The 15596-nt window shown below is 43.6% G+C and overlaps 1 protein-coding gene across 1 annotated transcript in view; it reads right to left on the bottom strand.

Annotated features, from left to right (window-relative positions):
- The window catches only part of LOC139390137 (zinc finger protein 1035), a 28017-nt gene continuing 12421 nt past the window's right edge, over window positions 1-15596 (bottom strand). Inside the window, exons 2-3 of the mRNA XM_071137332.1 lie at window positions 9466-9531; window positions 1-9245 (exon numbers count right to left, since the gene is read on the bottom strand). Of these exons, the coding sequence (XP_070993433.1) occupies window positions 983-9196 (8214 nt within the window). The 5' untranslated portion in view covers window positions 9197-9245; window positions 9466-9531 and the 3' untranslated portion in view covers window positions 1-982. The remainder of the gene's footprint in view (window positions 9246-9465; window positions 9532-15596) is intronic.

Genomic DNA, 15596 nt, shown 5'->3' on the forward strand with positions numbered 1-15596 from the left:
TTGACTGGTTTATTTTGTTTATTAATGAATTTTGATTGAAACACCTTTCATACAAAAGTAACACCCAATAAGGAAAAAATGTCAACAAATGTTGCCCTTGAACTACTACATCCAAAACACATATTTAAGGCATTTGAATGAATGATAGAATGTTTCTGAACACAGGGAAAATTAATAGCTTACAACAATGGTCAATTTCATGTCAAATACTTAAATGGTTACGATCATGTCATATTTACATAATATACACAATGCTGTGGTTTTGAATTTGGAAAGTTTAGAAGGGCTACATGGATCATACATGGCTAAAAGTATCCCACGTCATTATTAAAGTCTAAGTGATAATATGTTTAGAAGGTTAGGCAGAGTAATGGATTAGCAAGCAGAACAAAAAACTAAAAAAACAACCGGGTCAATATGGATTCCTAAAACTGTCAGTGACAGCCCATTATACTTTATCAGAGTCAGGAATTCATTCCATGGTCAAAAGCTTACATTTCACTTTGTGAAAAGTGAACTGAAACTTTTGTAATTGCATTCAGGGCACATAAGACAATTAAACAACTATATACACAATTGAACATGGAGGCTGTTACAAATTAGTGCTCTATGGAAAGGTAATAGTATCAATGAACTGCAGTTCTGACCAGATATAAAATGTTAAAATAGAAGGAAATCTGTAAATATAATCTAAACCTTTTCACGAACCAGGTTGTAGGCCAAACATTTCTGAAGACATGGGGTAAACACAGTTAAGCATCTTGTGAGCCAATCAAAAACGTTAAACGATAAGATGGATGTGTGAACACAAAATTGCTTGATGACTGCAAACAGCACCAGAAAAAAACACATTTCTATGACATGACTGAGTTCATTGGATAATTGAACACAATCAGTGAGGCGGGAGGTCTTTTCTATGTCCATTGTCCAACTTGTCTTTTTACATTTAGTTAGTGGGAGGATTTTGAGGGTGGGGAAAGACTTATGGTCCAGCAGCATGAGTCTTTTGATGTTCCTCTAGAAGATGTGGGAAAGCAAACGCTTTGTCACACTCTGTGCATTCATATACAACTTGTCCAACATGACTTTCTTGATGCTGCCTGAGAAGAGACAGTCGACTGAATGATTTATAGCACATGTCACAACGGTGGTCTCCTCCAGATTCCTGTTCTGTGTGCACTTTCATATGCAATGACAGGTCGTGTGCCGAGGTTAATGTTTTGGGGCAAACTGAGCACTTGTACTGGCTTACACTGTCCGTGGCTTTGTATGTCGGGTGGGCTCGTTCAGTGCCAAATTTATGTTGTCTTCGCTCATGGTCTCTGAGATATCTCTTCAGAGCAAAGGTCTTTCCACAAGACTGGCACTTGAATGGCCGTTCATTGTGATGCTCTTTGTTTAGATGCTGCTGGAGACTACCGCGAGAAGAGAATCGCATTAAGCAGACAGTACAATTAAAGAAGTCCTCCCCAACATCCACCTCTTCCTCCATTGACTTTCTATTAGACAGATGTGGGAGTTCATGGGCTGTCACAGCACATTGCCGACGTGCACAGTGGTGGTGGGGGAAATCACTGCCCAAGAAGCTCTGACCACACTCCGTGCACTTGTATTGTGTTGCAGCAGTCAGATGGCTTTGCTCATGTTCAGCAAGGTTGCTTTTGGTGGGAAATGTCAACTTACAAACACTGCAAGCAAACGTGTTCTCAGAGTGTATGGAAAGGTGACTTGCCAATTCTATGGCATGAGCAAACATGTGAGAGCAAATTGGGCATTTGTAAATGGTTCTCTTCTCTGAAACAGTTTCCCAAGCATTTGTCACTGAGCCTCCTTTCAGAGCTTCTGCTGCAGCCTCATCGTCACCGTGTTCATTTAAATGACTGACAAAATTGTGACGATAGTTGAAACTCATGTGGCATTGATTGCACCGATACACGTATGATTGTGGTATTTGGTAGTGACTGAGCTCGTGCTTGTTTAAGTGAGATGCATGCAAGAAATGCTTATTACATTCTTGGCATGAATAAGGTCGCTCTCTGGCAGCCAGGCACCCATGCTCAGACAGTTGTTCGGGTTCTTTGAAACGTTCATCGCAAACCCCACAACGATATTGAAGGTGCTTCATAGTAGAGGAAGAGGCAGTAGAAGAGGAGGATGCAGTCTTCTCTGGAGGAAGTAAAGGTGGTGGAACATCCTCTGTCTCAATGTGGATTTTCCGGTGCTCTGCCCGACTCATCTTGCAGGAGAATGTGCGATCACATATATCACAAGGGAAATTGTCATCGCGGTGGGTGCCCATGTGCTCTGCCAGCTGCGAGGGCCCTGTGAAGCTGAGCGGGCACTTGGAGCAACGGTGTTGACGGCTCTTTCCATGAGTATGCTTGTGTTTGCGTAAGGCAAAGAGTGAGACAAAACCTCTGCCACATATTTGACACTGATACTCAGACTTGTGGCTCCGAAGGTGCTGTTGCAGTTGCCCTGCCTGGAAAAAACATTTGCCACATTCTGCACACTCATGAGGTTTTTCACCGAGGTGACAGCGTTGGTGATCCTCAAGGCTTTCTGATGTGGTGAACGTTTTCCCACAGACATGGCAGGGGAAGTAGTCTGCAGAGTCAGAGTCATTGTCCTCATTAGCATCATTTTGATCTTCATCATTACTTCCTCCATCCACATCAACTTCCATGTCAAATTCCTCTTGCACTGCTGTCTCCTTTTCCTTCACGTGGATAACATCCATGTTCTTATGGGTTTGATGCTTCATCCTAATATGTTTAACAAGTGAACTTCTGATTGAATAGTTCTTGTTACAGACATGGCATGTATAAATTCGTTCTTTTGAATGAGCTTGGCTTTGATGGTTTTCTAAAGATTGACTGGTCCAAAACCTTTGTTGACACTCTTTGCAGACAAATGGTCTATTTGAGTCATGACAAGTTCTATGGATGTCAAGGTCAGAAGGGCAGGGAAAAGTCTGTGGACATTGTGGACAAGAAAAGGTCTTCTCATTCCAGTGGCCTCTCATATGCCTTGCTAGGTCTGAAGGATTAGCAAACGTCTTACCACAAGGCTGGCAGAATTTCTTTTTTCTTTCTAGCTCCTCGCGCCCATGGTCCTCTAAATGGCTGATGAGCAGAAGCCCATCTGTGAAACTCCTATCACATTCTGAGCACTGGTACTTGTTGCCTGGGACTTGTTGACCACTATTTATTCTATCATTGGAAGATCTTCCTTTGCCTTGATTTCCAGAGGCACTCTGTAGTGTTAAATCCTTCATGTCATCTTTGCAGGAGAAATTAGTCTGCAAAACCCCAGTGCCTGTTGTTTTGTAACCTTGGTTGAAGACTAGGACAGTCTCTTTAAGAGTAGGATCCATCTCTGAAGTAATTACAGAGTCAGTGTTAACTTCTTCTTTCGTGACCTTTACAAGTCTACATTTCCTTACATGTGTCAGACATAAGTTTTTGTTCCAAAAGCCTTTATTGCATTTCTTGCAGTTGAATGGGTACTGTCCTAAATGTGTACGCATGTGTCTGGCAAATCCACCCTTATTTCCAAAGTTCATGTTGCACTGTGGACACTTAATGGGTTTGTTCATATCATTATTTCGATCACTGTCTTGATCAAGCATGAGATTGTTATCACTATTCTGCCGAGTGTCACCATATCCTTCATCCAAAGACTCCTCTTTTATGTTCTCCATAGTAGACAACTGCTCCTGTAAAGGTGAAGCCTGATTTGTTGGAGCGTCTCTATGCGTGTTGAGAAAGTGTTGCTGGAGCTGAGAGAACAACAAGAAGCGGGCACTGCAATTAGCACAGGAGAACCCTTTTGGTGGACTGCCAGCAGTGGACTCAGTTCGACTACGGGCAGGTGATTTACACTTGACAACACATGTCAGTTGATGGTTCTCGAGTTCATCTTGCGAAAATACGTCGCCACATCTGTCACAAAGCACTCTGTCAAGAGGTTCCCCTTTGCACCTGTTCAAATGGCGCTGCAGGTAGTCCCTACGGATAAATCTCTCACCACAATTAGAACATCCAAAAGGTTTCTCCCCTGTATGCAAGCGGGTGTGCACCCTCAATTGCTCACCACTTTTGAAAAGGCGAGGGCAAAAAGTACATTTGAATTTGCGTTTGTCTTTATATTGCAGCTGGATCCTCTGTAGAAGTCGGTTTGTCTCTCTTGATGGTGGGCTTGTAACATTTAGCTTTTCTGAATGCTTTGTTTTTGCATAAATTCTTTGACATGCACCAATGTTTATATGTCTCTTAAGCGATTTTTCATGAGTAAATGAACTGACGGTTCTTATAGCATGTGACATGGCAATATGTCGGGCCATAATGCTGTGAGAGGGGAAGATCTTTGAACATATGCTGCAGTCAAACCCTTGTTGCTTTCCTGAAACAGTAATGTTCAGGTTATTTTGCCAGCCCATTCCAACATCTGCCAGACTAATCTTGGCAATGCGAACTTCTAAACGTTGTCTTTTCCCTTTGCAGCGACTCTGGTGCAGTTTTAGATGATCATGTCTGGAGAAACAGCTGTCACAGGCCTTACAGCGATATGGCTTTACCTCTGTGTGCGTTAGGATGTGCCGCCTTAAGTTTCGGGATTTCATGAAGATTTTTGTGCAGATATTGCACTTATATTCACCAAGGCTGGCGCTTGGTGGCTTTTGTCTATTAACACCATCACAGAAAGCTTCATGCTGTAAGCATCGTGACTGGATTCCATAGCTGTGACCACAGTGCATGCATGGATATGATCTTTCTCCAGTGTGTGACCCAATATGTCTCAGGAGAAAACTTCTGTACTTGAACTTGCTTGGACAGTGGGGGCATTTGTGCTGCAACTTTTCCCTGCTACTGGTCCCAATTTCTATGGTGTTGTTTTGCAAGGGCTTGGCAGAGTTGCAAGTCTTCTCATGGAAATTCCGATTATCACTCCTTGTAAAGTACTTTCCACAATTCCTGCAAGGATGGATGTTTGAGTTGCCAGAAAAGCTGGTGTTTTTTTGCAAGGGCTTTACAGAGTGGCAAATCCTCTCATGGACATCTCGATTATAATCCCTTGAAAACTTCCTCCCACAATTCCTACAAGGATGCCAGACAGTGCTCACTGGCTCTATAGATTTTATGTTTGAGCCATTGCAAAGTCTTTCATGTAACTTGCGCCTTTGTCTGTAACATTTACCACATTTCGGACAGGGGGTTACTGTATTTTGCATGTGGCCATTGTGGTGCAGTAATAAACGGGGCAATTTTTCAAATTCCCGAGGACAGTATGAACATTTGTATACTTTCCTAATTCTTGTCACCAAAGATTTTGATGAGACTTCTTCACTTTCTTTAATAATGGGCAGTTCTTGCTTGCTTTGTGGACCTGGACACTTTTCTTGGTGCAACTGGAGATACTCTTTTCGACGAAAAGGTTCTCCACAACTCTGACAAGAAAATGGTTTCTCCCCTGTATGAATGCGTATATGGCGTACCAAAGATGTGCGGGAAGAGAAGAGGCGTTTACAAAACGGACACTGACTTGAAGAGGACTCCGATACATGGTTTAGGCAATGACTACTCAGTTCTGTGCCACTGTGAAAGACCTCTGGGCATAGGGGGCACCCCAACTTTTCTTCCTCTTCCTGCTCTTTGAGTGGTGGCAAAGACTCAAGCGGCTCAAGTTTTGAGGGGTGCCTCTGTTTTTTCTCTTTGAGTGGTTGCTCTTGCTGAAGTTTGTGATGTGATGCCATATGTCGAAGAAGATACACTGGGTACTGGAACTGCGATGGGCAGTCTGGGCACTGAAGCATGCCCTTTTTGATGTGAGATTGCCTGTGTTGAATCAAGTCCCCAATGGTAGGAAGTATCTTCTTGCAAACAGTACACTGTATCCTTCGCTGGTGCACTTTTTTGTGAGCGACAAGATGGATTTCTTTCCCAAAACGTTTCCCACATTCCAGGCAGCGATATGGTTTGTCACCCATGTGCATACTACAGATGTGTTTCTTCAGGGAATATGAGGTGTTGAACCATTTTCCACAGAAGAGACAGGAAAAGGGCTGGCTGCTGACTTCACTGGAGAGTGGACCGTCTTTGGGGTCCTCAATACTAGCCTTGGACTTGTTAGAAATGGGAACTAGGCTTGAATAACTGAACTTGATATTTTTTCCAGTGTTTTCAAATAACTTATGTTTCCTCATGTGTCTGTACTTTCCAGAAGAATAAGCAAAAACGGCCGGACAGTAGTTGCATTTGAGACCCGGCTCATTTCGATTCAGTGCCGTTTTCAGTGGCGGCTTTTGTGTTTCTTTCTGGGCCATGTTTTCCTGGCGTTCAGCTTTGGTCCTTGAAGTCTCATTGTGTATATATTCCTTGAGGCACACCAGTCTTATGTGTCTATATCGGTTAGATGCATTACTAAAGGTTGTGGTGCAGAAAGGGCATCGAAATTTCATGTCAACTTTCCCCGAGCTTCCCTGTGTCAAGTCTTTAATGCACTGCTCGCGCAAATGGCGGGACCGGTTGTAGGAATATTTGAAAAGGCGTGGGCAAAGAGGGCACTTGAATTTCTCATTCGTCTCAGCTCCTTTGCATCTTTTCTTGTGCCTGCTAAAATTGCTTGAATAATTGAATGTCATCAGGCATTTCTGACACTTATATGACCTGTATGTGTTCTGACACTTAGGCCGAACGTTATATGACCTAGTTTTTGTATGGTGTACATTGTATCCGTGCTTGTAGAGTTTTGCACTGCTTGCAAAGCGTTTCCCACAAAGACGACAAACATGCTCCTTGCAAATGTCCACTAGCTTCACAAAACAATCTGGAAGATTGGCATAGGGGCTGTCTGGTGGGAGGACATATGGATGTACAGTTCCATTTTTGTAAATGCTGAGACGTGGGGTTGTTTGAATCTGTTTAACAGGAACTTGTGAACTTCGACGCCGGCATTTCTTTTCACGTAAATGTCTGTTCAGGCTACGGCATTGTGAAAAGTTAGAGCCACATCTATGACACGTGTGTTCAGTTCTACCCGAGTGGCTCTGCACATGCTTGTTGTAGTCACACAGTCTGTAAAATGTCTGTGTGCAGTATCTACATTTGTGAAAAGCATGCCCGGTTGATTTTCTCTTCTGGGGTTTCATATTAGAAGAGAGTTGTGCATTTTCATCAATAATACCACACTGATGTTTCTTGGCTAGTGAATCACATGTCAAGTAAGTACCACAGGTCTGACAGAAATTGAATTTGTTCTCAGAGTGGTTACAATGGTGGTGCTCAATTAGATGGTCTATACTTTGTGTAGCCTGTTGGCATGCTGCACACTGATAAGCCACATCTGTGTCATTTTTTAGTTTGAAGTTCCTGAGCAGTACAATAGGGTGCATGCTTTTCCTCATATGCAGTGAGGATTTCAACAGAGCTGGTTGGTCCTCAAAATCCCTCTCGTCTTCAATGTTATCAATAGTTGAATCTTCTCCCTCCTGGTTCAACCCAGTTGAATCAATAGACCCGGTCTCCCCCCCTTCCAGATTGCCCTCTGTGTCACGCATACAATCTTCTCTTGACAATGGTTCACAGTAGCATTCACTTAGCACTGGGGGTTCTTGCTCATCATCTGCCGTGAATACTTTATGAAATGTCTCTCTTGTGTTTTCAAGACCAGCTCTCACAAGGTCTGGTGGCTCGATATGGCGCATTAGGTTCTGTTGGGATGCCTGGTCCTCTTCCAAACAAGACGATACATTTGACTCATCCATAGGTCTTAGCCACTCATTTTCAACACAGGACTTTTGTTCAATTCCAAAGTTGTTCAGACCTAAACAACGCTCCAAAAAATCAAAGCTACTGTGACCCTCTTTCCCTCCACTTGCACTTTCCTCATAGGTTGAGTTTGTACTTTGAGTGCCACTACCAACGATCTCCTGAAATCTAGTTTTCAATGATTGATTTTCAGGGAATTCCAAACAAGACTCAAACGTTTGATTGCTACCCCCAAGGCCTAATCCACAAATGACAGAGGAACTTTTGCAATTTTCTTGACCAGCAACCTTTAAAGAGTCATTATCCTTAACTGAATCCTGATATTCAAAGGCACAGGTATTATCATTCAGCTTGTTATCAGAATCTTGAGCGTTGGATGCATTGATACCCTGCGAGTCCATAGTTCCTTGGGATAATGAATGCCCCTCTTTCTCTTTAAAGCTCTCTCTTAAAATGGTTCCTTCATTTTGGCCCTCTAGGCTGCTGACATTTGAGTACCGATCATCTTCCTCCATGCAACCCTCTTCTGCATTCTGTGTTTCATCATCCAGTTCCTCGTTTCTCTCATTCACTGAGGCAGTCTGGCTTTCTTCGGCACCCAAGGAAGAATCTGTGTGTTGACCATCTTGCTCCATGCAAGTCTCCTCATCTTTCCCATGTGGTTCTCCATCCAGATGATCCTTTTCTCCCTCGTCCTCTGAAACAGATAGGCTTTCTGGAGCACCGGAGGTCTCTGAGTATTTATTCTCTCGCATCATGAATGTCTCCTTTTCCTTATCTGGTGGTTCATCTTGATCCTCTTCTACCTCACTCTCTGAAGTAGACATGCTTTCTGGGAAACCTGTGTTGGTCTCTGGGCTCTTCCATGCACATTCATTTTCCTTCTTGTAATCTGCAACTAGTGGAGTATCATTTGAACCATGTTTTAACATTTTACAAGAAGGCCCTGTCCTATCAACATCAGACTCTGAGCAGCTACTAACATCTGAGTAGTCCTCTGGAATGGAAGGGTTCAATAAGTCACATTCTTGTTTAAGATCATGGGGGTTTAGGTCTGCACCTGAAGTTGAGAGGCAATTACTTGAACTGGCTTCTCTAGCTGGGGTAAAGAAGCTGTTGCTTGTGTGGTTAAACTGACCTTCATGATGTACTGGTTGACCCTCATCTTGCCAAACGACATCATCATAGTATTTCTGTTGTACAAAATCAGAACTAGTATTGGAATTTGAGAAAAAGTTTGAACTCAAGTTCAAGTCCGAGGAAATGTTCTCTGGCGAAACCACGGTGTTGGAAAGGTCATTATGCTCAATGAGGCTTTCAAGGTGGTGCGCCAAACTATCTTCAGAATCCGAAGGCACATTCAAAGTCCTTGAATCCGACGACAATGGTGGAAGGTTACGAAAACAAGTATTAAATCCTTGAGCCATGCTCGACCTCCACAGGGGACCTGGGACCACTGTTTTCCAACACCCAATCCTGAAAATAATAAATATACATGACAGATAGTGTCCAATATTCAATGATACCACATACAGTTCATTAAAATACCTTGGTAGAAGTGGGTATTGGTGATCAAATGTTAGCTGTACAAGGAGAGTACACCATATACTACACCAAGACAAATGTCTACATTTGTTAGGCTACATTTTTTGTCACATTTGTCTCTGCATGCAAAACAATTAGACCAAATACTCACCACCTGCATTAGCATGTGTGCATGGGGTCCAGGTTGATGTGGGTAACGCTACATTTACCCATGAAGCTAGAAAATAAAAAAAGTAATCAAATTTAATCTTCTAAATATTTTATGTTGATAGAAAATAACACCAAGTCAGGGCGTCACTACATTTAACCATTTCTGAATTGGCTAATGCCATTGGAACAGAGCTTGCAGAGGTGCATGAGTTAAAATACAAAAGGATTTCAAATTCAAACTCCTCTTGCTCAGTACAGGAATTGCTTTGAATAGTGGGACAAGTGGTGGCTGCAAAAGGATTGTCCTGATGTTTATTCGCCCACAGTTTGCAGACATTTTCCTTGGTGGAGGTAGGATAGTCAATTTAGAAGAATTTGTGGAGCCCTGTACCCAAGCTGTACTTTGCCTACCTGATTATGCATCCACCATAGTTGTTGGAACTGTGCTGGAAAGAACAATGTGAAAATAAAATATCTAAGCCAGCGCAGTACAGCCTTGGTTGGCACGGTAGAGAAAGGGGTATTAGACTACACCGTCATAGCTGATAGATCCCTCTAGTAAAGACTAAGAGCAGTAGTAAGACAGCAATGTCCAGAAACAACCCAAAAGCTACAGTGCATTCAGAAAGTATTCAGACCTCCTCCCCGTTCCCACATTTTGTTACGTTACAGCCTTATTCTAAAATGGATTAAATAATTTCCCCCTTAAAATCTACGCACAATACCCCATAATGACAAAGCAAAAACAGGTTGAGTCAATTTTGCAAATGTATAAAAAATAAATAAACAGAAAATACCCTATTTACATAAGTAATCAGACCCTTCACTATGAGACTCAAAATTGAGCTCAGGTGCATCTGTTTCCATTGAATATCCTTGAGATGTTTCTACAACTTGAATGGAGTCCACCTGTGGTAAATTCAATTAACTGGACATTATTTGGAAAGGCACACACTTGTCTATATAAAAAGGTCCCAAAGTTGACCGTGCATGTCAGAGCAAAAAATCAAGCCATGATGTTCAAGGAATTGTCCGTAGAGCGCCGAGACAGGATTGTATCGAGGGACAGCATTAAAGGTCTCCAAGAGAAGAATTAAGAATGGCTGCCGTAAAACGTTTTACAGTCCCCTAACCAAATTGTACTATTGTGTGTTTTTTCACATTATTTGTAACTTATTTTGTACATAATGTTTCTGCCACCGTCTCTTATGAACAAAAAGAGCTTCTAGATATCAGGACAGCTATTACTCACCCCGTACTGTAAGAAGCTTTTTTCTTTAACGAGTCGGACGCGAAGGATTTACTCCAGACACCCGACAAGGCCCTCATCCCCGTCATTCGCAGGAGAACGAGACAGAGATATCGGGGAAGTAGTTGGGGTGCCTTGTAAGGACCCGATGGCGACTGGGTAATCTGCCTTGACCACCAGTCCTATTAGCCAACGTACAATCACTGGAAAATAAAATAGAACTACAATCACATATATCCTACCAACGGGATGTTAAAAACATTCACGGAGTCGTGGCTGAACGACGACATAAATAACAAAGCTGGCCGGTTTTACGCTTTTTCGGCAGGATAGAACAACTGCCCCTGGTAAGACATGGGGTGGCGGTCTGTGTAGATTTGTAAACAACAGCTGGCGCAATAAGTCTAAGGAAGTCTCAAGGTTTTGCTCGCCTAAGGTAGAGTATCTTATGATAAGCTGTAGACCACATTATTTCCCAAGAGAGTTTTTCCATCTATATTCTTCGTAGCGGTCTATTTACCACCACAAACCGATGCTGGGACTTGGACCGCACTCAATGACAAGTATACCGCCATAAGCAAACAGGAAAAACGCTCATCCAGAGGCGGAACGCCTGGCGGCCGGGGACTTTAATGCAGGAAAACTCAAATCAGTTTTACCTAATTTCTCACAGCATGTTAACCTCTCTGGGATATGTGGGACAGTAGCGTCCCACTTGGCCAAAAGCAAGAGACAATGCAGAGCGCCAAATTCAAATAAATTCCTATAAAAATCAAACTTTCATGAAATCACACATGTAAGACACCAAATTAAAGCTACATGTTGTGAATCCAGCCAACATGTCAGATTTCAAAAAGTATTTTCGGCGAAAGCAAAGGATGCTATTATCTGAGGATAGCACCTCCGTAAACAAAAGAGAGAAAACATATTTCAACCCTGCAGGCGCGACACAAAACACAGAAATAAAAATATAAATCATGCTTATTTCCCCCATCAAAATGCAAATCCATTTTTAACATTTTTGACATGCGTTTTTCTGTATTCTTGTTGTTGTTATTCTGTCTCTCACTGTTCAAATAAACCTACCATTAAAATTATAGACTGATAATTTCTTTGTCAGTGGGCAAACGTACAAAATCAGCAGGGGATCAAATACTTTTTTCCCTCACTGTTCATACCCCAACCAGAAGCCATGGATTATAGGCAACATTCACACTGAGGTAAAGGGTAGAGCTGCCGCATTCAAGGAGAGGGACTCTAACCCGGAAGCTTATAAGAAATCCCCCTATGCCCTTCGATGAACCATCAAACAGGCAAAGTGTAAATATAGGACTAAGATTGAAACGTACTACACCTGTTCCGACGCTCATTGGATGTGGCAGGGCTGGCCAACTATTAACGACTACAAGTGGAAGCACACAGTGACACAAGCCTACCAAACGAGCCAAATTACTTTATGCTCGCTTTGAGGCGAGTAAAACACTGAGACATTCATGAGAGCATCAGCTCTTCCGGACGACTGTGTGATCACACTCTCCGTAGCCAATGTGAGTAAGACTTAAAACAGGTCAACATTCACAAGGCCGCAGAGCCATTCGGATTACCAGGATGTGTACTGAAAGCATTCGCTGACCAACTGGCAAGCGTCTTCATTGACATGTTTAACCTCTCCCTGTTCGAGTCTGTAATACCAACATGTTTCAAGCAGACCACCATAGTCCCTGTACCCAAGAAAACTAAGGTAACTTGCCGAAATGAGTACGGACCCGTAGCACTCACGTCCGTAGCCATGAAGTGCTTTGAAAGGCTGGTCATGGCTCACATCAACACCATTATCCCAGAAACCCTAGACCCACTCCAATTTGCATACCGCCTGAAACAGATCCACAGATGATGCAATATCTATTGCACTCCACACTGCCCCTTCCCACCTGGACAAGAGCATCCTAGACTGGTTATATCACTGCCTGGTATGGCAACTGCTCGGTCTCCGCCGTACGGCCCAGTACATCACTGGGGCCAAGCTTCCTGCCATCCAGGACCTCTATTCCAGGCAGTGTCAGAGGAAGGCCCCCCTCGTTATAGACTGTTGTCTATGCTACCGCACGGCAAGCGGTACCAGAGAGCCAAGTCGACATCCAAAAGGCTTCTTAACAGCTTCTACCCCAAGCCATAAGAGTCCTGAACAGCTAATCAAATGGCTTCCCGGACTATTTGCATTGCCCCCGTGATAGAGTGGCCAGAGGGAAGCCATTCCTCTGTGAAAGGCAAATGACAGCCTGCTTAGTTCGCCAAAAGGCACCTAAACGTCTCTCAGACCATGAAAAATAAGATTCTCTGGTCTGATGAAACCAAGACTGAACTCTTTGGCCTGAATGTGATGAGGAGGATCCCACGAGGTATCCATCCTTTGTACACCTGAGAAAGCTTCACTCATTGTGTCAAAGTGTCATTTCCGGTCACAACTTGCAGACTTGTTTTACGTGCTGCTGTGCGTTTTGTGCTGCAAGCCCAGCTTCAGACGCAATCGTTAGGCAAGGGTCATTTTAGTGAAGGAAAGGATGAAACAGCATCTGTACCACCAGTAAGAACAGATATTAGCATAAATCCCCTCGCACAGTCCCCGCAGCCGGACAGCTTTCTCATGGCTTCTGGAGGGAAATACTGTAGGAATGCTCAACCGGTGTCACTCATTCAGCCGACAGAAACATTCAACCGGTTCTCCCCATTAAGCAGCGAGTCGGAGTCAGAGGCTGAGCCTTCTCTGGTCTCTACACCTCCCGTTAAGGAGTCTTGAGACGCCTCCCACCAATAGCTCTGACAAATTGAAAACCCTAGTCATTGGCGACTCCATTACCTGCAGTATTAGACTTAAAACGAATCATCCAGCAATCATACACTGTTTACCAGGGGACAGGGCTACCGACGTTAAGGCTAATCTGAAGATGCCAGTTTTAGCTTTTGCCAGCACCGAGTGTAGAGAGTATAGGGATATTGCTATCCACGTCGGCACCAACGATGTTAGGATGAAACAGTCAGAGGTCACAAAGCGCAACATATCTTCAGCTAGTAAGATGTGTCAGCATCGAGTAATTGTTTCTGGCCCTCTCCCAGTTAGGGGGAGTGATGAGCTCTACAGCAGAGTCTCACAACTCAATCGAGCGGTTTAAAACTTTTCTGCCCCTCTCAAAAGATAGAATTCGTAGATATTTGGCCCCCTTTCTGGGACTTACCCACAAACAGGACCAAGCCTGGCCTGTTGAGGAGTGACGGACTCCATCCTAGCTGGAGGGGTGCTCTCATCTTATCTACGAACATAGACAGGGCTCTAACTCCCCTAGCTCCACAATGAGATAGGGTTCAGGCCAGGCAGCAGGCTGTTAGCCAGCCGCCAACCTGCCAGCTTAGTGGAATCTGCCACTAGACCAGTCAGTGTAGTCAGCTCAGCTATCCCCATTGAGACCGTGTCTGTGCCTCGACCTAGGTTGGGCAAAACTAAATATGGCGGTGTTCGCCTTAGCAATCTCACTGGAAATAAAGACCTCCTCCATTCCTGCCATTATTGAAAGAGATTGTGATACCTTACATGTAAAAATAGGGCTACTTAATGTTTGATCCCTCACTTCCAAGGCAGGTATAGTCACTGATCATAATCTTGATGTGATTGGCCTGACTGAAACATGGCTTAAGCCTGATGAATTTACTGTGTTAAATGAGGCCTCACCTTCTGTTTACACGAGTGACCATATCCCCGGCGCATCCCGCAAAGGAAGAGGTGTTGCTAACATTTATGATAGCAAATTTCAATTTACACAAAAAAAAAGACGTTTGTGTCTTTTGAGCTTCTAGTCATGAAATCTACACAGCCCACTCAATCACTTATTATAGCTACTGTTTACAGGCCTCCTGGGCCGTATACAGTGTTCCTCACAGAGTTCCCTGAATTCCTATCGGACCTTGTAGTCATGGCAGATATTCTAATATTTGGTGACTAATATTCTCATGGAAAAGTCCACTGACCCACTCCAAAAGGCTTTCGGTGCCATCATCGACTGAGTGGGTTTTGTCCAACATGTCTCTGGACCTACTCACTGCCACAGTCATACTCTGAACCTAGTATTGTCTAGTGGAATAAATGTTGTGGATCTTAATATTTTTCCTCATAATCCTGGACTATCGGACCACCATTTTATTACGTTTGCAATCGCAACAAATAATCTGCTCAGACCCCAACCAAAGATCATCAAAAGTCATGCAAATAAATTCTTGGTCCACCCAAAGATTCCTAGAAGCCCTTCCAGACTCCCTCCGCCTACCCAAGGACATCAGAGTACAAAAATCATTTAAACACTGGAATTGTAGGATGTGCAGAAGATGAATGTGCAAGTAGAGATACTGGGGTGCAAAGGAGCAAGATAAATACATAAATACAGTATGGGGATGAGGTAGATTGGATGGGCTATTTACAGATGAGCTATGTACAGGTGCAGTGATCTGTGAGCTGCTCTGACAGCTGGTGCTTAAAGCTAGTGGGGGAGGTAAGAATCTCCAGCTTCAGAGATTTTCGCAGTTCGTTCCAGTCATTGGCAGTAGAGAGCTGGAAGGATTGGCTTGGGAAGAATTGGCTTGGGGGTGACCAGTGAGATATACCTGCTGGAGCGCGTGCTACGGTGACCAGTGAGCTGAGATAAGGCGGGGCTTTACCTAGCAGAGATTGTCGATGACCTGGAGCCAGTGGGTTTGGCGACGAGTACGAAGCGAGGGCCAGCCAACGAGATCATACAGGTCGCAGTGATGGGTAGTATATGGGGCTGTGCTGACAAAACGGATGGCACTGTGATAGACTGCATCCAGTTTGTTGAGTAGAGTGTTGGAGGCTATTT

The sequence above is a fragment of the Oncorhynchus clarkii genome, chromosome 3 (genome assembly GCF_045791955.1).
Source record: "Oncorhynchus clarkii lewisi isolate Uvic-CL-2024 chromosome 3, UVic_Ocla_1.0, whole genome shotgun sequence".
Taxonomy (NCBI): Eukaryota; Metazoa; Chordata; class Actinopteri; order Salmoniformes; family Salmonidae; genus Oncorhynchus; species Oncorhynchus clarkii.